General features: G+C 38.7%; 1 protein-coding gene across 2 annotated transcripts in view; it reads left to right on the top strand.

Moving 5' to 3' along the window:
• The first annotated feature begins 1,409 nt into the window (after positions 1–1,409).
• Positions 1,410–22,679, top strand: part of ERG (ETS transcription factor ERG) — a 66,067-nt gene continuing 44,797 nt past the window's right edge. The window contains exon 1 of one of the 2 annotated variants that reach the window (XM_074159752.1): positions 1,410–1,541. In XM_074159752.1, coding sequence (XP_074015853.1) covers positions 1,524–1,541 — 18 coding nt within the window. In that variant the 5' untranslated portion in view covers positions 1,410–1,523. The remainder of the gene's footprint in view (positions 1,542–22,679) is intronic. The other variant, XM_074159759.1, reaches the window with a different exon arrangement.

Genomic DNA, 22,679 nt, shown 5'->3' with positions numbered 1-22,679 from the left:
AAAAATGCATACCAAATGCCAGCAGTCATCACCAGTTAGAGGGCAACGCTCCGATTTCCTTTTCTTGTCCTAAGGAGCAGGAGAGAAAGGCATTAGGAGAGGGTGAGGTCATCTGCCTCCACTAAATAAAGCTATGACAAACCATCACTATTTCTTGGGGTTTTTTTATCAAACCAGAGTCCCTGGTCAGAGGGCAGGACCTTAACTACAGCGGGAATTATTTGCCCAGTGCTGCAGCGCTTTCAAGCAATATGTCCATCGTTTTATATTGTTAGAGGAAGCATTGAGAAATTGTAAACCAGTTATAGTAGGACCAGCTTTTAAAAATTACAAGATTGTCAAACAGTTAATACATTCTGACTTCTTTTAATTTTTCCTTCAATTTTGAAGGTCCCATTTTCAAGTTTTTCTCTTCTAGCTGAAAGCTTAGAAACCATTGACACCAGGAACTGTCTTTCACAAAACACAAAATGTTGCGAGAATCATAAGAGCAAGAGGGTTGTGCCAGGATCCTATGTGGCTCTTTACATGGGGACTTTTACACTGGCTGGTACTGTGGGACCACTTCTTATTTTTTTAGTTCAGCATTCCTAAGCAAGGGTCTGGGACAGAGACAGTATTTTGTTTGCACAGCTGATATAGTTTTGGGGTGCCCTCTGATTGCCAAGTGCTACAAAAGGACAAAAAAAATATAACACTGAGTAAAAAATTGCTACCTCACTCCAACCAGAAAGGGAATCACCAGTGAAACCATCTCATTTTCATGCATGGATAGAGCTGTGAAGTAAAGGAAGAGAGTGGAAAATTGAAGACTGCTTATGGCAATCAGGCACTTGCTTTTGAAATTTATGGTTTTTTGTGACTTCCTTTCCTTGGTAAGAAAGAAGCATCAAAAAGAAATTATTGTCTGCAGTGTACTTGCTTCTTCTCTAAAAAAAAAAAAAATGCGCTAAATCAGATAGGCTAGAAAGTGTCAATAGCTCAAGAATTCAGGAATGAGGTTAATGGACAAATATGGATGTGGTGTAAGCGGGGCTAGACTTCATTAACATATTTGCAGTTACACCCGCTTATACCAAGTCTGGCTTTGGCCCTGAATCAGCAATTCCCCAGTGAATAAACTGCATGAAACTAGTGCTGAATTTGGCCCATTTCATCTGACATCTGCATCCTGCCTCAAAGTGGCATGTCACACTTGCTGCACATCAGATCACACCTGCCCAGGCAGTCACAGGCAATTGACTTTTTTGTTAAAAAAAATAATTAAAAAAATTTAGTCATATATCATCAAGAAAAACAACATTGTTTTAGGACTCTTATCTCTTCGCTCCCAAATATCCTGTTTCTTCGAGCTGCAGTGGCCAGGACCAATAGAAACCTCTTCCTGCCATTGGCTGACTTCATTTCCCAGAGTTAGCACAATCTCATCCGCTCTAAACAACCTCATCAAAACTTCTTTCTGGTCAGAGCGAAGCAATAATTATTATTAGCAATTATTAGCGATCAATAATCTTGATCACATTATGGCAAGCACTATTAAGGTAAGAAAGGGGTACCTTTTTTGTTGGAATTTTTTTCAGTGGCGTGTTCTTTGGTTTCCTTTATCAACCTAGATAAGTTAGAATTGGGCAACACCCCCACTGCCACAATAGAGGACAACAAGATTTCCTTTGTACTGCCTAGTAAATTTCCTTTTTCCTACTCCAACCATCCGCAAGGCTTAAAAACTTCAAACTCGGAAAAAAAATTGGGTTTTTTAAATTCACTGTTCAGTGCTGTGGATTGCATATGCGAAGCCCTTTTATGAGAGCTTCTGAAATTTCTTGTAGGTATCATTCTGACAGCTTGGATGTGTTTGCGGACTGCCATAAGGGGAGAGGGTGTGCACTGGAAGGAAAAAAAAGGGTTCCTAAAAGCACTAAACTTTTGGATACTTTTAAATGTTTCTCTTGTTGATGGGGCACAAATATTAGCAAGCGGGAATGAGAGGCACAAGCTCTTGTTTCTCTCATGCAGGTGTTAATTATGTGCTTTTCTAGAAATGCTATGCTGATACTCGGGACCTTTGTGAATGTTATTTTAATGGTGGTGGCAAGATCTCATGGGTGTGTTCTTTTTCTTTTAATTTTTTGCACAATAAAATTCTCTAATTGGCTTATAAATTGATCTCGGTGCATGGTTTGTTTTTTTTTTAAGAATGGCTTTGATGAGTTTTTCAGGTTGTGTCACTTAGTTGAATAAATCTATATGTCTATCTGTCTAGTTTTTGCTTCTCTGTATGTCGCAATAGATAGCAGTTACAGATATAGCAATAGCTGTGATTAATTGCAGAAGTATAACTGTAACTAAACGCTTTGTGATAGTGAAACTAATTTTACGTAAAGAGCAAACCAGCATGTACAGTGAGGACTCTGCGGCGTTGTATTATCAGATTTGGGATCAAGGTATTTGTTTTCTTTGTGGTATTGTGTATTTCTGTACTTTTCTAATTATGCCAGAGATTTAGTAAGAGATACGGAATAGCAGCGGTGCCTGGCCATTAGCTAAGTGGAGCAGCAGTTTGATTTCTCAGTAACTTCTGCTTAGATGTTTACATTTTAAAGATGCATTTGATGCTTTTTGTTACAGTTTTTGAAATCTGAAAGTCTTGCCTGAAGACAATGTGATTAAAAAAACTAATGAACCTTCTCTTTTTGCAACCACTAGTGCTTTCAAGGGGCTATTTATGGAGACAAAGATTTGAATCTCCTTTGCATTGCTGGCCAGTATCTATTATATGCTAAGTAGCTCCTGAAACAGCTGAATTCCCTTTGGTTTTGCTGCGCAGTTCAGAGCACACAGAACATTACAGGCGCTCTATGAAAATCTTGAGGTTCAGGGAGTCAAGTTTTGCATTGCTAAAAGAAGGGCTATGTGCTGAGATAGTAATACTGGTTTTTGCGTCTATTAATCAGAATGCACTATTGATGTTGGTGGGAAATTTTTTTTGAAAAATGATGGTACAAAGAGATTAGATGTATGCATTTTGAGGAGCTCTTATTATTTATTTTTTGATGTTTTGTGTTGGCTGAATTATAATAGGGTAGATGATTGCAAAGAATATCTCATAGTTATTATTTTACCTCCACCTTAAACTTACAGAGGTGGGCAGAAGCTGTGTGCAGCTGTGCATTATGCAGCCTGTTAACGCAATGCAGACAGCAAAGTCTCCTGCGTGGGAAAAAACCTACATTTTTGTCTTCTTATCTGGGAGTGAGAAACTTGCTGGGAGAAATAGGCACCCCAAAATGTTGAGGACTTTGGTGCCCAGGGTGCTGGGAAGGCCTTATATGCAAGGATTTTATTTATGCAAGTGCAAAATGTAAAATGACTGAAAAGAAATGACAGGTGCTTTGTACTGTAGATACAGGAAATGTACTGTGACATGAACCTAAACCACTCCAAAGAGATTCAATTCCTTCTCTGTACTGAGTACATAAAGAAGTCACTTAACTGAGATATTTCCAAAATAAAGAAATTCCATTTCAATGCCAAATGGGTGTTTGTGCTTTTGCTAAACAGTTATGTCTAGCAAAGATTTTTTGTTTGCAATTTCAGTATAATGACCTGTGTTCTCTGCTGGCAATGGGTAGCCCTGCTATCCCAGTGTAGGTGACAAGAGGCTGTGGCCAAGTAAGGTGGAAAGCTTTATCTGGGATCTCTGTGCCAGGAATTCACTCTCTTCTTTAGGGAAGCCATGGAGTCATTAAATTTCAAAATTGGTTTGCAAATGGCTATGTATTTGTTCATAACTGGATAGAAATTGCTCTAAATGTACACACCTGTAAAGGTGGCCTTCCAGTAAGACCATATTTGATTCATCCTTTTCCTATCAGACAGAAATCTGCAGGCAGACCCATGGGATGCTCAGGGATCATGAAAAAACAGGCTGGCTTAACTGGGGCTAATCATTATCTATGAAGGCAAGCATTTGTGTACGTTTTCAGGCACTGGCGTTGACATCACGAGTGTGGCTTTACTGGGAGATACGTCTCTGCTTGTCCCCTGTCCTCCTCCTGCTGCCCCCTTCCCCCTCTCCTCCATGACGGGGAAAGCGCCACAGTGAAAGGTTTCTCTTGAGAAGGAGGACACAGCAGTGCCCTCTTCCTAGGCCAAGGCATGGATGTCTTACTTTAATTCTGACCTTTACGCTGCAAGAACAACCACCCTCTCCCAGGCCGGGCACCTCTCCCTCCGATCGGGAGCAGGGCCGGCTCCCATGGAGGGCAGCGTAGGAAATTGTGGAGAGGAGAGCGGTGGGAGAAGGTGTGCGCCTCCATAGCTAGTATTATGGTTTCGGTACACAATTTGAGGACTGATATTTCTAATGCATTCACTTCCCTATATGTGGTGTGCACCTGGCTAACCTCACTGTTTGTTAGGGTTTTTGGCGTTTGAAGGATAAAATGTCTTTTTCCAAGTTTTTCAAGTTTTTTTCAACAGTAGTACCTGACAGATATGTGCAGTAGCACAACGGTGCAAAGCACTGAAGCTGAAGACCATCAAATCAATATGCACTGCTAATTATAGGCATCCCACTAGTTACTGTAAATACAAATTAAGAAAATATCACAGGCTTCTGAATTAGGCATCTGTCTTTTTTGGTATTTTTTTTAATAGAATGGAGCAAAAATTACTTAAGTGTTACCTTGGGATGAAGTAAAAATACTTATCTTGAAGGTCATTTGGGGTTTTTTTCTCCATTATCATATAGCGGAGGAAAGAACATTAATTAGAAAATTACAACTAGAATTCTACTTCCTTGCCATGTAGCAAGCCTTGTTATATTTCTCTCCCTGTCTGCCAATGCAATTATACTTATACTTAAAAAAACCCTTCAGTAAGTTATCTTGACTTTACAATGACTTATTGATTACACTTGTGGATATTTCTTTTACTCTAATTTACTTATAAATGTGTGCATGTCCACTTTCTATTATTGAATTCTAATGTGCTGTTCACATGGAAGCTACGATTTCTGGGAGAAAAAGTCTGTGTATTTGATAAAGGACAGGAGAATCTTCAAGCCTTTCTAAGGCTTGAAAGAGTATCGGTATACTGATTAAAGCAGTATATAGTAGCAAAATTTTTTTTGGTGAGGAATCTTGGTCTGTGCTTCTCTCTATAGTATTACTTTTCTCTCACTTTCTTTTCGAAAATCTAAGTACTCACTCAAGTATTTCTAAATCCAAGAAAAGCTGGAGACAGTTAAAAAAAAATCTGTTCTCGACGTATGGAAATGTTTAAGTCTCTGTTTAGAGGACTGCATCTGCACTGAATCCAACAGAACTGATACAGTAATTTGTACTTTTTGTTCCTTGCATTAAAAAAATTATAAAGTTTATTCTCTTTTTTTTTTCTAATCCCAATTAGCAAATGATCCAGTGGTATATTTAACTTTAAGCCTGTAAATACTTCTGTTGGCTTTGGTGATATGACACAACCCTCTTAAAGCTAAGCACACACCTGAGTGCTCTGGTGAATCAGAAACAAGAACAGCAAGAGCGCCTTAAACCACTTAGCCTGATCTTGCACTCCTTAATTCAAAGTTTCCACCAATTTCATGAAGATTTTGTTCCAATAAAGGCAGTAAAATCAGACCTATAATTTTTTCCACGTAAAAAAGTATTTCTAACTCAAATACAAATGTACAATTCAAGGAAGAAATAGTCATATAAGAACAGAAAAAGGTATTTTGGGGGTTTTTGTATTGTTTTCTTTTGCTTTTAATCAGCAGTCTTTTATCTCAATCTGGTTTGTGGCTACATATGCCAAACGAAGTCAAATATAAGGATTTTGCTTCCAGAATCAAGTCCCCAGGCCAGGAACATCAGCTGGAAAATGTGTATGTTTGACTGTCTGAATTGTTTTGTTTGTTTGTTTGTTTTTTTCTTAACAAGAACTATATTATCTCTTAACAAAATGTTTTTCAGCACGTTCCATGAGGCCTTTCAGAATAATGTTAAAAGAATCAAGTGCTTTTGGAGAATGACTTGCTGAAAGATAAATACATAAGTAGTTTTGAGAAATGTGAATGCCAAAAGAAGGTATTTATTTTCAAAGTGACAGTTCATAATGCAGTAAAAATATCTACTGCTCTTCACTCAAAAAGAAGCAGGCTTCATAGTGCAAGTTTCTAATTCATACCAACAACATTATTTTGAAAATCAGCAAAACGGAGAAAAGAAAAAGAAAAATTGGATTTGTATCACTTGTATTATCAATTTTAAGAAAGTAAAAGTGATGTAGTAGAAAATATCACATGCAGTGCCAAACCTTGTCAAGTTAACAAAAATCTTTTCACTGACTGCAATGTGTTTTCTATCAGATTCATCATTAACTACTTAAAAATTAATTTCTTTTGATAGATAATTATACAGTAGAGAAAAACTGGCATCTTTTCACATTGTCAGTAATGAAAAGCCACTGGTTTGACAAAATGGCATGTGTTCTGCTAGTCATCCTGCTGTCCTTAATATATATTGGTGTATTATAGAAGAAATATTGAGTACATTTAAAACACCGATGACAAAAAACTTTGAAGCGCTCATATGAAAAAAGTATCAATCCTATCCTTAAAGTATCAATGTATCTTTATGGTTGAAGGGGTTATTTTAAATGTTGTAACTAAGCCTCCCTGAGGTTGGATAGTACTGCATCCTTCAACTCATTCCTCTCACCATCCCCCTTAAAAGACGGACTGTATAACCCTGCAAACAACTCATCACAGTGAACAGAGGGAGGAGAAGTTCCAGGAAGTCTGGTGAGATTCAGGTTGCAAACACAAGGAAGTTATCTCTCTCCTTGGCATGCATACTTAGTCACCAGGTTGCTAATTTTTACTATGCACTATTTTTACTATGATTTTTCTAATCATCCTATTAGAAAGATCAGACATTGCTTTCAGGAAAGGGATATTAGTGGGTAATAAACAAGTAATATTAGTAATGTTTTTTAATAACTACTGTGTACAAACCAGTGATTACCACTTCTGGTAATTATCATGTCATAGATCTAATTTGTTTCAAAGTGAAATGAATAAAATGACAATTATTGTCATTAAAATGTCGTTGAACATTAAAAGGTAAAAAAGAATCATGAGTAATAGCAGTTTTTAAGGCTAGGCTGAAGGACACACCAAGCAATCATCCACATACAGTGGACCAGGCAAATGGTCTTCAGAGTGGTGGATTTTGGAAATGAATGAGTGGAAGGAATGCATATGATACGATGTCTCCCTTCACTTGTTGAGTAGGTTTATTTGGAGTGTATATTTCAACTGATGGGTGGAGAATGGTGTCACTAGGATGGCGTAACCTTTTCACATTAGGCAAAGTTCTGACTCAGTTAAATGTATGTGTTGCCAGGTTAAGCAGTGCCTGATAGATGGGAAGGAAATGCAACAACAAATTACAAGGACTGGGTATATGCAAATACCTGCAGGAAGGGGTGGTGAATTACTATTTATGGGAAGTGGCAGAACTCTTTAAAATGACCTACCTGACTTAAGAGAGATGAGAGAGCGAGATAGAGAGAAACAGTGCTGTAACTGGGAAAAAAGCCACAGGAGACTGGAAATGTTTCGTTTGACAAATCCCTAATTACAGTTGTGCTGAGAGAAGCAGCATATGAATTCTACATGGAAGATTTTGCATAACTGTAATGTTAGCCTGTAAGATTATTTTTTTAAACCTCATTCTTTAGAGTTGAAAAACATCTTTTTTTAGACGGTATGTTTATTACCTTGATAAACAGTAAAATGCTGTCACAGCAATTACCTTGATGATAAAGAGTCTGTAGACAGATACTTCCTGCATTCATTTCCTACCCAGATAAGTCGCCAAAATCAGGGACTACCAATACAGGAAATGCTTTCAATAGGAACTTCCTATCTGTTAATATCTAATTCACTGAAAAGATCTAAGCTCTTCTTGTATGATATAAAGGTACTGTTCTACCTGTTACTATTTAAACATTTAAGCCACAGTACAAAACATCTGTTTATGTAGAAATTTAAGACCAATGCTGTTATGTTGGACTATGAAATATCAGGGGTTTTCTCTGCAATGCTAGGAAAAGTGACCCTATCTTTTACAATACTACAAATCAGGTTGCTTCAAAATACATTGCCATTCTGTCAGATGAAGAGCAAGCAACCTCCCTCCAAGTCCTTGTTGCCTGCATCCTTTCCTTATTTGTGTGCACCACTGAATAAAGTACACATTTCACTAACCCTTGAGGTGGACTGCTCCAACAAGAGAAGCATGTTCAGAGCATGTTCTGGATATATTAAAAAGTCACGGCCATCTCTTGCAATCCGCAGTGACATATATATTCAACCGAAATGACTGAAATGGAAATTTTGCCTCACTGTACAGAGAAATAAAACCATGACTAACCTGCATGTTTGAACTTCTGCTGAGAAAAAGAGAAACCTAGAGCAAAAGAAAAGTAAACAAAGACAGAAAACCTCCATTGCTAACTGTTACTTCAGGGTAATTGCTTTCAGGCAGATGAATAGAATGAATGAGGATTTATGAAACCTGAAGTGAAATCAGCCAAAACGAAGTCAAAAGTATTTGGCCAATGGCTTGACTGGGGCCAGGCTTTCACCGAAGTTATTCAGGAGCTCAGTCCAAGTTTTGTGTAGTGTTTTGCCTATGATTGCCCTGGAGTCATTCCAGGTTTCTGCCACTCTGACTGAGATCAGTATCTTGGCCTTTCCCCATAGAGTTGAGTAGTCCTTTGCTATTGTGGCTTCATATATATCGCGCCTTTTCATCTTTGAAGAACAGACCCGCATTCAGTTATCTCCTCAGACTACTGCGGGAAAGGCAGTTGTTTAAGTTTATGTTGTGGTCTAACAGGCTGGGAATCTGAGGTTGGATTTACAGACCCCTCCAGAGACCACAATGAATGCATCACTTGGAGCACCAGCTGTCGGATGGGAGAACAGGTCCTGCGGGGACCTGACGCAAAAGTCCAGTTACTGCAGATGGGTTCAGCAAGTTGAAGTTAGTTTTGACAAGTAATTTCCACAAGGCCATGGGTGAAGAAGCTCTAGGAAGTTCCCCGTGGCTTTGGGCTCACAGGGGTGTTGGGGAAATACGTGCTCTGTCCTGAAAGCAATGTTCCTGGGACATGGTTAGTCAGCTCTTATCTACTTGCATACATTTTTATTATTGTTAGTCTTTGGCGTATTCACATCAGCTTTCCTCATGTGTAAGGTATTCCCTTGGAAGTGCTCAAAATTGTTGCTTTTCACTAATCAGATCAACTCACTAAAGTGGTGGCCAGAGACATTTTTAACATTATTTCCATACAGCCATTACCTTTAAAAAATTTTCCTGCGATTTGTCATCAAGGCACCATTACATGTACCATTTTCATGGAATTCAGAATCTGATTGTTTAGTCTACGTAAAGGGGGAAAAAAGAGGGGGATCCTGTGCCTTTAATGTTGTTTATAACGGTTGGACAGAGCTTGTCAGGTGAAGGTTAATTGCTCTCCAGTTAAAGCAGTTCTCTGCACAGATGGGTTATCAGGGCTGAACACTCGTTACAAGATTAATCTCATTTCCGACAAGACTTCCCTTTCCTTCAACTGATTTTTGCTCAGCCATTGGACCTGTCACCAGCCGTTAAAAGAAGGGTGGGTTACCTCTGGGATATTAATGCTTGTGTGCAGTGAAACAATGCAAAGTGTGTGTCATATCGGTAGGGAACATCTTTAGGAGACAGCACATTTCAGTGCTGTTCTGAAGGTCGAGATTCATAAACAACAGAAACAATCAGGAACGTTTGTATTAACCCTCTTAATGAACACAAACTCCAGCTGAGTCATCCGTAGGCTCCTTTTTCATGTCTGTTCTCATCTACATGTGGTATTTTTTGAGTGCCAGAGGTGTATTTTTATTAAAAATTTTAGTCAACAAAGTAGCCACTTGTGAGATGTGGAACCCAGGACCCTCTTCTGTCCAGTCGATTAACTGATTGATATGGCCACTGCACTTAATACTTGTTTCAGCGGGGAAATATATCATGGTGGCCACCCAAAGAAATTAAAACTTTGGGAGTAACTGTCTTGGGCTCTACAGTAAACCTGATGAATTTTCGTCTTTCTCTAAGCTAGAGAAGAGCTGGAACTGGATCCACTGTATCCAATGGGCTACAGAGGTATAAGATGGGTGTAAAGTGAGAGGAGAACATCATGTTCTTAGCATAATATTACCTTGCTAGCCAAGACTGCAGTGTAATCCTGAATGGTTGCATAGAGTGAGTTCAAGGAGGCTATGTCATGAACACAAAAGTCTTGCTGGAGTTTTGGGTTTATTTCAGGAGTTCTGATACAACCAAAATAACACAACTTGGCAAAAGTCTCTGGCTGCCAAGTTTCTTCCATGCAGCTTTAGTCAGTAAATTCCAAAACACTAAACAAATATTCAAGGCGACAAACAGGGTAGCTCTTATGTTTCCTCAGAGTTTCCTGTCCTGGCTTTGCATGAGTGCAATCCTGTCGATGGTGCTGAGTCTCTCCATTGACTTCAGTGAACTTTGAATCAGGCTAGGTTGCCTCAGCCAAAAAAGCAAGCTCTGTGGAGGGTCGCAGGCATCACGGTATTCACTGAATGGTTGTTGTAGATGTGATCCATCAAACCATGCAGACACGTGCTGAACTGAAAGCATCTGAGCTGTTCCACTGATGTTTTAGATTAAGAGCATGCAAACGTGCCTCATCATGCTGGGCTCTGCAGTGGTGAGGCAATGGCTCCCACTTTATTTTTATTGAACTAATAAGACAAATCCAGTGCATTTTATACACCTGTAAGGACAGAGGTTTCTGCACATGTACAGCATTAGACAGGATACGTCCAGGGAGACATCAGAAAATCCTATTATTCCTTCTGATTTGGATCAAAAATGTATGAAAAGGATACAGAGAGACAGATCATCAGCCTTATCTGATAGATACGCAGCAAAAAAGTTGTCCTTGTTCCCATGCGTGGGGCTCCTACATAATGAGAATAAATTTTTATGCAGTGATAATAATATTGGTCAAGAAGCAGTTATTCTCCTGAAAATGCTTTAGTGAAGGTCTTTACTGAAACTGTTTGTTTCTAATATATATTTTATAAACACTTAGCAAAACTAACAAATTATCTGAAAAATAGTGATTTTTTAAGACGCCTTCTATCTACAAGCTTCTGGCAATTTCTTAATTTTCTTTTTTGTTTTCTTATAATTATCAAAGTCTAATAGTTTTACTGCTGAATTCTTAGGGTTTTTATAAATTGTGATGAGATTAAAAATAAATTTTCCTTTGATTTAGAATCCACAGATTTTAAGGAAATGTACTCACTGCAGTTATAAAGCTGAAATGAAAGGTAGACAGGAATTTAACCTCTGGATGTCATACTCTTCAGCAGTATGCATTCATAGCCAAAGAAATTCAAGTAAGTGTATTCCATTACTGGTTCTAATAAGATAGGAAAAGTGCATAGTAAATCTTTACAATCCCAACTAAATCATTGGTGTTTTATGCCAAAGGAGGCAAGTTTAGTAGAAAGTCTTTCAATGGACCAGGTTGACATTTTCAAAAAAAGGGTCCCTAAGGTTAGATTGTTAAGTGTGTGCTTAAAGCCCTGAATAAGGATCTTTATTTTCTAAGGTGTTGACCACTTGAGAGTTCCCACTGTTTCTGACCAGTGAGGCTTCAGATGGGTTTTTGAAGATGGACTGCTTACTCACAAAATGGAAAGTGCTGTTATGAAATTTACCTGCTTTCACTGACGTGAAAAAACCCTGCTTAGTCAATGCTGCCTTTCTAGAAAAAGTAAGGAAAATTGAAAGTGGTTAGGTCTTTTTTTCCTAGGAAATGTCTTTGGTTAGTAAAATAATGTAATTAAAGTTGAAGAAAAAACAGTCACACAGGAGATGAACTCGGGCAAAGTGGCTTCGCTGTATTCTTTCTTCCTGTACCTTCCTCCCAACATGTATTATTAACCAGATGAAATGCTAGAAAACTGCAGTTTTGCAAAACTTCTCCTTTATTTTCCCTCTCATCTTCAATATGCCAAAACAGAGGCTGGTTTTGTTTTGCAAATAGTAACCATTCCCTTTTAAACTCTTCAGACCTCCTGTTTGATGGTGTTGTGTTAGACTTTTATTTGCATGGGTATCAATAACAAGCTTTTGAACAAAAAATTGCCGCTGACTATTGCTACTCATGCAATGCTTTTGCATTTTATTTTCTCCCTTAGGATGGGAAGCTTTAGATCCAAGCTGCTTGGCGGGCAAGTGTGTTGCAGATTTGACAACTACGACACCTTTTTAAAAAATGCATTTGAATAGGTGTTAAATTTTGAAGTATAGCACAACCTATAAAATGTATATGTAAAATACTGACTTTTAACTCATTCTGCATAAATTCTTTCTCCATAATGGTGCCCAGATACTTTCCAATTAGCATGAATGTTAAATCTTAGCTGTCTTCAGGTTCACTTCCCCTTCCCCCTCTCCCCCATCTTCATCACTTAATCTAACCTTTTGGAATGCAGTCCAGACCAAATTCAATTCCAAGTATGTTTCTCTTCTGAGCCTGGGCCTTCCTAGTGCTATTTTCCACTTTCACAGAGATTTTGTTTGGCCTTAACCTGTGTCACTCTCAGCTGTTCCTTGGAGGATGCAATTCTTGCCGAGTCTCATAATTTTTATCAGGAGTCTTGTGATATTGTAACAGTCTTCTTAAAGGACAATTTCTTAAATTATATGAACACTGGGAAGTCTTCAGTTGTCATTGACGAAAGACTCTCTAATATTAAAGAATCTACCCTGAAGGCTTAAAAGCCAGGAGGCAGACTGAAAGTGCATTGCTTTTAAGTGCTCTCTATTTCTGAGGCCTGACTTAAAAACTTTGAATACTTCATGTAGCAGGGCTGAACTCAGCACAGGGCAGAGACCCTGCAGAAGAACTATACACACCACCTGGACTTTGCTTACCTGCTTCTTAAGGGACTTCACGTGGTGTTAGTACCGCATAGGTCTTGACCTAGTCTTATGTGCAGAGCTAGAGCTCACACAAAACAAGTACGTTGTCTAAGGGTCTGATGCAGATGAACACTCAGTAAGCTGGAATTTTAGGGTGTACCTTTTAATTAATAAAAACAACGAGTCAGACACATTTCTGGTCATGTTTCTAGTCTGTAGCCTGGGATTCAGGTGGATTCTTGCCATCAGATGTCTGATATTGTCTTATTCCTGAAACTGTAAAGAAATAAAGCTGGCAGTCTAACCTATTGGAGAAATCTATTTTCTGTATAGCGACTGACAAAACCTTTGGCTCACTTTTTAAAATCTGAAAATATCCAATGTTTGTAATATCACAGATAAAGATACCGCACCTCTGTATATTTTAGTAGAAATTTTCTCTCCAAATATTGCAATTTAGGGGACTTGAAGGCTTTTATGACACTGGAGAGGATCAATTAAGAGGGCTGGAAGGTTGTTTGAGAAAGGTCAGTACTATGTGAGGTGTCTGTGAAAATCAAGGCATTGTTTTCCCTTTTTTTTTTTCTGGATGCTTTTCTGTTCCTTTCCTTAGTGAAAAGAGAAGGGCTCTGTCATGGTTTGAGAAATTCAGAAGATTCAATATGAAGATGAGGAAAAATGTTGCAAAATGTTTTATAAGAAAGTGTCCAGGTGGAGGTAGAGAGCAGTGGGACACAATGGTGAAATTAAGGTGATGGTAAGGAATTTTATCATTTTTGTCAGTAAAAAATTTTGAGAATTCATGAGATGATGACATCAGCTTAAAAATCATGGAATTTCAGGGAATAATGCAAGTTATATTGTTCACTTTCTTGTCTGTTTTTTAAACCTTGAAATTTACTCTTTTTTTGCTGAAATGAAAACTATCAGTCTTAGGTTTTCAGCTGACTCTATAATTTAGGTTCAAAGGAACCTAAGGTTCAGTAAGATCATAGAATTTGGCAACTACAGTTGTTAAAAAGGAAGCTTGAAAAATCCTCAGATTAACTCTTTTAAAATCTTAGATAAGGTAAAGCAAATATGATTGGGATGATGCTGAAAATGAAACTTCTAAGTTTGATAGTGACACTAGAACTAGATGCTGAAAAGCAGGACCAATAAAATTTGCTTCAAAATAATTTACAAGCTACTGCATGAGCAACTGAAGCAATAATAATCAGTGCCGGTCAGTGCTGAAAAAAATAAAGTGAAAGGTGGAAAACAAAATCTGTCTAGAAAGTACTTTGAATCATGAAGTATCCTAAGGAGGACAAAGCTTTAGACTTTTTGAAACTATCAGCTTAGTATACAAGGGACACCAGGAGAAAAGAAAAACAAAGTCAGTACACTGAATTTTCATGACAGTGAGTATAAACTGTAATCTCCAGCACTTCAGAGACCATTTACAATCACCAGACTTGTGTAAATAAATGAGAATGTGGCCAAGAAAAGGAGAACAGAGGCCTAAACTTCCAAAAAAGTCTAGCTTAGCAAGTAAAGAAGACCTATACAAAATATCACCAAAATTTCCTGATTTTTCCAGTGAATTAGGCAAATGCAGGGAGAATCCAAAGCCCGAAGTACAAGCAAAAGAATTGCATTTGCTTTTACAGAACAGTGGGCAGTTGTAGAAGACTCTTTTTTGTGCAAGGACCCTGAACTTCTTTTATTAAATATGCCTGGGCTCAAGCGGTGAGCTGTATTGCGCCCTTCAGCCACAGCCTGGCAGAGGTGCTGTGCAACGGCCACTGCCATTCTCTGGGAGATCCCCGCTGCCGGAGTGGATGTGCTGCCCTCTGCAACGAGGAAATGCCTTACGTTCCAGGCAAGTTGTGTCAGGGGAAAGACAAGCACTTCCTTACCTGCTTTGTACTTAGCAGATTGCAGAGCAAGTTGTCTCGCAGTCCTGGGGGGTGTGATGCCCACGGTGGTCCCAGCACAACTGTGGAGATAATACACAAGGAGGAGTCATCAGTTCATACATGTGAACCCATTCTCCTTGTCACACAGATCATTTAACAAAAGGCTTAGTATAACATGTCAGAGATTCATGTAAGACTATTTCTAAACTCAGCTGGCTCAGAAAGAAACTGCACTGTGATTCCCTAGTTTGTCCTACTGCTAAAACACCCCAATAGAGTTGGCATGAAAAATGTATTCAACCAGCCACTGTGATTTTCTAAGCTATAGCTTCTGTATTTGCTGCACTATGGGCGTGTTAATATCTAACCATTCTATTCCAGTCTGTTACCCAACGTGTCTGCTAAATACCAAATGCTGGTTCTATCTTCTTTTAGGTGACAGAGGAAATTTAATGCGGATGCTTGCAATAGAAGTGTTCAGTTCCCTGACCTTCAAAATCTTTTTTTTTTCCCCTTCTCTCTTTTAGTATTCCTTTCTGCTTTACTTTCTAACCTCCCTAGAGCCTGTGCTTTTGCTGATCAAATGTCACAACATACCTCTAAACTAAAATGAATATGTTTTTAAAGTTAGTTTTGTACTCTGCTCCAAAAAAACCCACCTCATTTGTCTCCATATATTGAAGTCTTACAATGCTAAGTGATGGATAACCTCTCATATAAATTGTAGCCACTGTGGATATCTTCAGCACACCAAAGTGCTCATAAACATTACCTCGATTTCCTCTGATTTTCTCAGTTTCTCTGGTTGGCTTTTCTGTACTCGATGCCTTCCCAGTGCTCCAGCCACCAGCAGAATTCTCCAATCTCAAAGACTTCAGCCTATTTTTTAATCTTCCATATTCTTTCCTTCTCTAGATTTCTTTGATCTCCTTTAGGACTACTTCATCTCTTCCTCTGTTTTCCTTTTCACTCAGGTTGCCTTTTCTCTGCTTTATGTAATCATCGGTTGCTCTCAACTTCTAAACACATGTTTCTGAAGGTCGGAGCTGGTTTCACACTGTCACCTGCATCTTCGCACAAACAGCTTACACCCCTTTTCACCAGAAACACAGTTCACTTGGCTCTGCAAATTTCAGTACCCTGTTTGTATGGAAAAATATTTCCCTCTGAATAAAGAAAATACAGGAGGAAAAAAAGTCCAAGCCCCTCATATTTGTATAATCAGTAGCCTGCTAATTACTCCTGTTGTTGCTGGCTAAATAGAGGACATGTTGTCTTTTTTAATTCCCATGTTGTAAGACCAGTGGGAACAAAGAGTTATGTAGCACCAGTGAGTCAGAGCAGGTTCTGTACATGCATGATCTGATGGCTAATGACTCAGGCAGAGGACTGGAGGGGAGCCTTTTCTGTTATATCCACAGTGTGACCTGAAAAAATCACTATGTATTGTCAAAAACGGCTGCTTTTTTTCAGGTTCCCATCCTGAGACACTTTCATTGTGATTTTCAGAGCTTTTTTAAAAATAAAATTATTTGTGTGTGTGACAAATGTAGTATTTAGTGTACTCAACATACAAAGCTATTTGTCGAAAAGTAGAATACAATCAGATGTGGCAGGAATTTTAAATGTTTCTAGCAAACGTTTTCTCCACAGTTGTGACTGAAGTCTGAAGCTTCAGAGGGTAATAAACAGCTTTAAAACATGCCTGGTCAGTGATGAAATACTCAACATGAGGAAGCAAAAAGTCTTCGTGAAGCCTTAGATCTGTTTTCCATATTCTAACAGAAGAGTTGGTTTCTGAAGATCTGTTTTCTATTTCAGTGTTACTGGAAGTATCTTATAAGGAAAGAGTTCAGAAACCTTTTATATATTTAAAAGACGTTCAGAAGAGTCAGTGTTCTCTTAGTAAAACCAAGTATGTGTTTCTGTTAACTCTGATGGAGCGAAATTAGTTTGCATTGAAGAGTTTAAAATAATTTTGTTTTGGTAAAAAAAGTGTTTGAAATCCTCAGAAATCAGTTTGTGTTTGGCTGGCTGCAGAATCCCAGTCTTGAGAAACTCGTGCTTTGAACAGATGCCGAGTTCAAGCGTGGATACCTGAGGCTGGGCACCTACATGTATCTGTGCATCATAATTATTTGCTTGACTTGCAAATGTATTGAACACCCACAATTACAAAAGCCTCATTAACTGGATGTGTTCCAGGTGAATTGAATGATATATTAAGAAAACACTTAGACTTTCTTTGGTCAAATTCCAATCTTCAGTCTGTCAAGCTCTCAGAGGGAAAATAAAACATAAAAAGCCCACCTTCCTGCTCTCATGTCAAGGGCTCTTATCGACTTACTGTTGCCTTTGGTTTACCTCAGCTGTTGGCAGCTCCTGACACTGTCAAAAGCCAAGCCCCAATGTTGCAGTAGGGCAGGAGGATTCTGCACACAAGGGGTGAGAGCCATCTTCCCTTTGGTGGGATGTGCTGCATTAGGGAATTTGCCCCCGCAGGAGCCTGCAGGGATACCCCCTCCCACCCAGCACAGGTATCTAAGAATGAATCATAGAATGGTTTGATTGGAAGGGACGTTAAAGATCATCCAGTTCCAACCTCCCTGCCATGGGCAGGGACACCTTCCATTAGATTAGGTTCCAAAGCTCAGGAGGCTTTATCTATAGCAGAGAGGGTTTGGGGCTGAAAAGGGAGTGTAGAGGGGCACTGTCAGTACTGCACACTGCATTGGCTCCTGCGTGTTCTTTCCACTGGGAGGTCCTGGGCAGTCAAAGGTCATCTAAAAGTGGAGAGATCCCTTCAGTTTCCCTCTTGCCACCATGATGTTGACACAGAGAGGTAGATCAGCTGGAGCAGAGCCAGAGAAAGCAGCTGCAAAAGGAACCCGGACAGGGATGAGTCGTTTGTATGGTGTTAGCTGGTTTGCTCCAGACAGTGCTGAATAGCTCTTTGCTTTTCCTTCCCCATTCCTCAGACTTTTCTCTTCACCTCCACTCTACTTCTTGCCTGCTGTGCAGATCTTGCCTGCTGTGCAGAGCAGCCTTTCATTTTTTATTATCATCTGTGTAGCTCATTCAAATTGAAAAATAACCTCTGGCACAACTGTGACAGTTGCACTGGTCACACTCTGCACTTAACTTGTGCTTTGAATGTATTTCCCTCAACTTTTGTCCCTTCTGCGTTAGCTGCAAGTGTTTTGTGACAAGGTCTATCTACTGCTTTGCCTTAGTTCAATCCCAAGATAGCAGAGTCCATTTCTTTCTTGCATCTAACACTGCGTAACATTCATGGTTAGTAAGTAGTAGTCAAGCATTTGAAAGGTCCTTTCTGTTGCAGTACCATACCAGTTTCAAAGTCCACAGTAGGAAGTCAGCATATCATGACATGAGTGTTGCCCCGTATCTCCTTCTCTGTAGAGTATAGCTTTCATGGCAATGCCAGGTCTTGCTGACACATGGTAGTGTTTTGGACTGTGGGTTTTAATTTCAAGTGACTGCAAAGTCTGTGTTTTTGCATATTTTATCAACAGAAAAAAGAAATTAACCACATCTTTTCACTGCGAAAGCAGTGTCTCCCTACCCAAAGATTTCAAAGCTGGTCAGATTCTTCATTTGGGGAAAAGCATTCCAGTTGTTGTGTTGATTCTACAAATGTTTCTTTCTTACTTGCATAAATGTCATGGACAGCAAGGCTGAAATAATTTGTTCCTTACTTGCTTTTATTCCTTCTTTCTGCTTTTATTTACTTGACAAGCCAAATACAGAAACAGGATTTTACAATGGTATGATGACATTTGTCATTGACTTTTATCACGTGTCTCAATGGGTGGAATGCATTATACCTATGGGAGTTCAGTGTATGGGTTTTCTTCGTTTACTGAATATCAGGAGCTTTGGATATTGCTTGGGTCAGCCAGGAACTAAATCAACGGGATCTTCTGGTTTTCCCTTCTTACAGAACGACATGTATCATTTTGCTTTATTTAGTCCATGCTTTCATTTTATTAGATTGCAGAGAAGCATAAATGGTGTCTGTTTATATTCCTTACTGATTCAACTTGAAATTATGACCTAATATGGCTTAAGTAGTTTATAAAAAGAGATGGTAGTTTCTGGCTCTCAGGCATATAAAGGTGTTCCTGGAAGCTCAAAACCCAGAGTGCAAATCAGTTAGCCTTCTCGATGATTTTGAAACCTCAAATCCTTTGAAATAGTTGGCAACTTGCCTGTTGCATATTTACAGTTACACAACTCTTCCTCTCTGTGACTCTTAAAAGTTCCTCCTTCCTTTTTTCTTTAAGTCTCTTGGCAGCATCAAACCAGCTTCTCTCTCTCGCTCCCTTCTCCCCCGCCCTCCCCCCTCTAGCTCTCTCTCTCCTTGGTATGGCACATTGTTCTGTGGAAATGGGTTGTTTTGAGTTCACACTTTGTTTTCCTGCTGTTTTTCTGGGAAGCTGGACGTGGCACAAAAGATATGGGAACAGCTTGTAGGAAATGGGTTTGTTTGGGGAAACAATAAAAGAGCAACAGCCCGCATACCTCTCCTGTATGTTAGAAGGCATAGCATACAGTATATAAAGACATTCTGGTGGTCATTTGTCAGTACAGTCCAAAGAAAAGTAAATCAAAATCTTTTGTTTTAGCATATCTTAAGCTTTGCATCCACACTGCTTCATTTCATATAGTAATGCTTATTAGATGCTTGGTCTTGCTAGCGAGATATGTGAAAAAGCATCTTAATGGTTTCTATTGCTGTAGTAAATGCATATCTCAGAGTTCTGGACTCGAGATTGTCTTCAGTTGCATTGACTTTCTCAGTTTGCTTTTCATCAATAGCAGCAGGTGGCCTTTTTTTTATCCTTCTGGAGCTAATGCTGGTTCCATTGAAAAATATAGTCAATATCAGAGCTGCAAGAGTGATGATGTCGGTAATCACTAGTTCAGAAGACATACTGCTGCAGGGAAAAAAGTGCAGGATTTTTCTTGTTGCCACATCAAAGATACCACCACATGCATTTTCCTTTTCTTCTTCACATGTACAATTAAAAATCATCCACAACCTGTTTCTGCTGCAGATGAGATTCAGCAGAAAGCATGGTCGCAGAGCCACAAGTTGCACAATAAAGATAAAGATTGAATTTGTGAGGTAGTTCTCCTAAAAAATGGAAAAAGAATGAAAGAAGTTGAAAATTTTCTGAAGTAATTATTTCTATTTTGTGATCTTGGATTGGCAATTTTCTTTAGGAAGACATTGCTTAAATAAAGTTAATACTTAATAGAACTCAGTTTAAAAGCAAAACCACAGATGTAATTGGGATTAAATTTTTTTTTGACTGTCACAAAGCAAATTTTTTTTGTGTATGTGAGGGTTTCTTGTTGTGGTTGTTCTGTTTTGTTTTGCTTGGGGACAAACAAAGAACATTCACTCCAACCTTTGCCATAGGTATGAAACAACATTTTTTTGTTCTGATCTGTTGGTTTGACTACCTCTCTAACTGCAATTTATCAAAAAACATACCAGTTTCTTTGACTGATCTCATAGTTAATGTTTGAGCTAAAACAAGAATATCCTTACTTTATACTGCTTCGGCAGAGCAGGTTAAATATGCTTAAACATAAGCACATGCTTTACTAAGCACTCTCCTGTTTAATCTTAGCGCACACAGAAATGGCTTAATACTGGGACATTCAACCCCACATTAATTTCATTAGTCATGGTTTGTGGCAAATGACTAAAATAACATGTGCTGAAGTATGAATCAAGATATTCATTACAAACAATTATAGGAAAGTATGTTAGGCTATATGCTGTAAAGGTTATCATGACAGGAAGTCATATTTTACATACACAGAGGGCATACTTGGAAAGTGCATTCTGAATTTAGAAAGATTACCCATCTGAGCAATATTCCATATGCTCGTAAAACGGAGAATACCATGAGAAGCATATAATACTATATATGTATATATTCAATGTATACATGGAAGATCCAGAATAAAAAGTGGTTGAGGAAAAGAAAGGGAGAATAATGTAAACAAAAGACTTCCTGTTGTAATGTTGTGCAAAACTGGAGAGCGCTCTTAATGTAGTGAATTTTTAAAAAGCTATAGCAATTTGCATTTTAATTCCAGTTATCTAATGCAGATGAGTCAGTCAAAAATATCAAGACAAATACATTTTGAAGTAAATAAAAACATCCGTACAAATAGAGATGGCTTAAGCAGTGTTTGCAAAAGCTATCAAGCAAGGAAATTACTTTAATAAGTGTTGGATGTGATAAGTGTTCTCTAAATAGGAAGGTGAGAATTTTAAATGTATGAAGGTGAACATAGTGGAGCATCTGAGACCTTGTCGGCCTGATGCAGCAGGCAAGAGGATCCCCAGCTCCAGGGGGTCTCTGAGGGGGAAGCTGAGCTGCAGAAAAGCAGCTCTGCAGATGCCCAAGAACAGTTCCTCCTCTCTCAGCTGATTGCTGTGCCTGGCTGCTGGTTTGAGGGGACTAGCCAGATTTAACAGGTAACACACCCAGTGGACACCCTTTTGTTTTCCAACAATTTTTGGGGGGATAACTGATATTACATTTGGAGCTAAGTTCCCCCATAACTGCAGTCTTTCCAATCAGAAAGTGAGCGACCTGTTCATGACACCCACATGCACACACGTGTGCGCACGTGCACAACCACCACACACAGAGGCACTACAGGGAAGTGATGGGTCACCCAGAAGTTCAGTTCATGGCCATCATCCAAGTGTTATTTCCCTAATGCTGTTAGGCATTCATAAAAACCAAAGGTTCATTGGAAAGGAAACTAATTTGGATGCTCTTTTCAGTTTTACCCCTAATATTTAATTCTTTCATCAATGCAATGTCTGTAAAGGTCTCTTCATTCCTTCCTATACATTTCTCATCACTTTGCTGATGAGTTTGTCTTTGGTTCATAGTATACCTTAGAGAAAAGTTTTTTAATGCCTGAATTACTTTTACTTTAAAATTGGTTCAGAGATTAAAGATGGCATTATCTAAAAAGGCGTATGTGTGTATATACTTATGTGTATATATATAATGGGCATATATAATTATATATGCAAATATATATGTAGTGAGTCAATGTACCACAGTTAAATATTAAACTTAGTATAAATGTGATGTATAATCCTGTAGTTTCGGCTAAATGGTAGGAAAAAGAACCTCAAATGTTACCCTTTCGTGATAACACTGGACAAATCTTTTGAATAAGGCAGAAGAAAATCATGTGGTATCTTTATGTTATGAATTTTCTCAATAAAGTTACTGAGACCAGAGTACCAGGGCAGTTACCATGTTCAAGGAAAACGTTTAATTCTGGACAGATGGCTAACTCTGGTAAACACGCAGTAATTCTTGAAGACACCTCATTCAAAATGCTGGGGCTACCGTGATGCCAAAGATCACAGAATCACAGAATCACAGAATCACCTAGGTTGGAAGGGACCTTTTAAGATCATCTAGTCCAACCGATGAAAAAAAAAAACCAAAACAAACAAAAAAAAACACCACAAAAAAACAAAAAACACACAACACCCACAAACAAACCACACACACCACCACACCACCCAACACTAATCCATATTCCCAAGCACCATGTCAACTCCTCTCTTGAATACTTCCAGGGATGGTGCCTCAACCACCTCCCTGGGCAGCCCATTCCAATGCCTGACAACCCTTTCAGTAAAGAAATATTTCCTAATATCTAACCTGAACTTCCCCTG

The sequence above is a fragment of the Numenius arquata genome, chromosome 1 (genome assembly GCF_964106895.1).
Source record: "Numenius arquata chromosome 1, bNumArq3.hap1.1, whole genome shotgun sequence".
Taxonomy (NCBI): Eukaryota; Metazoa; Chordata; class Aves; order Charadriiformes; family Scolopacidae; genus Numenius; species Numenius arquata.
Note: the sequence above shows the minus strand (reverse complement) of the source record. Positions and strands in the feature narration are given on the sequence as shown.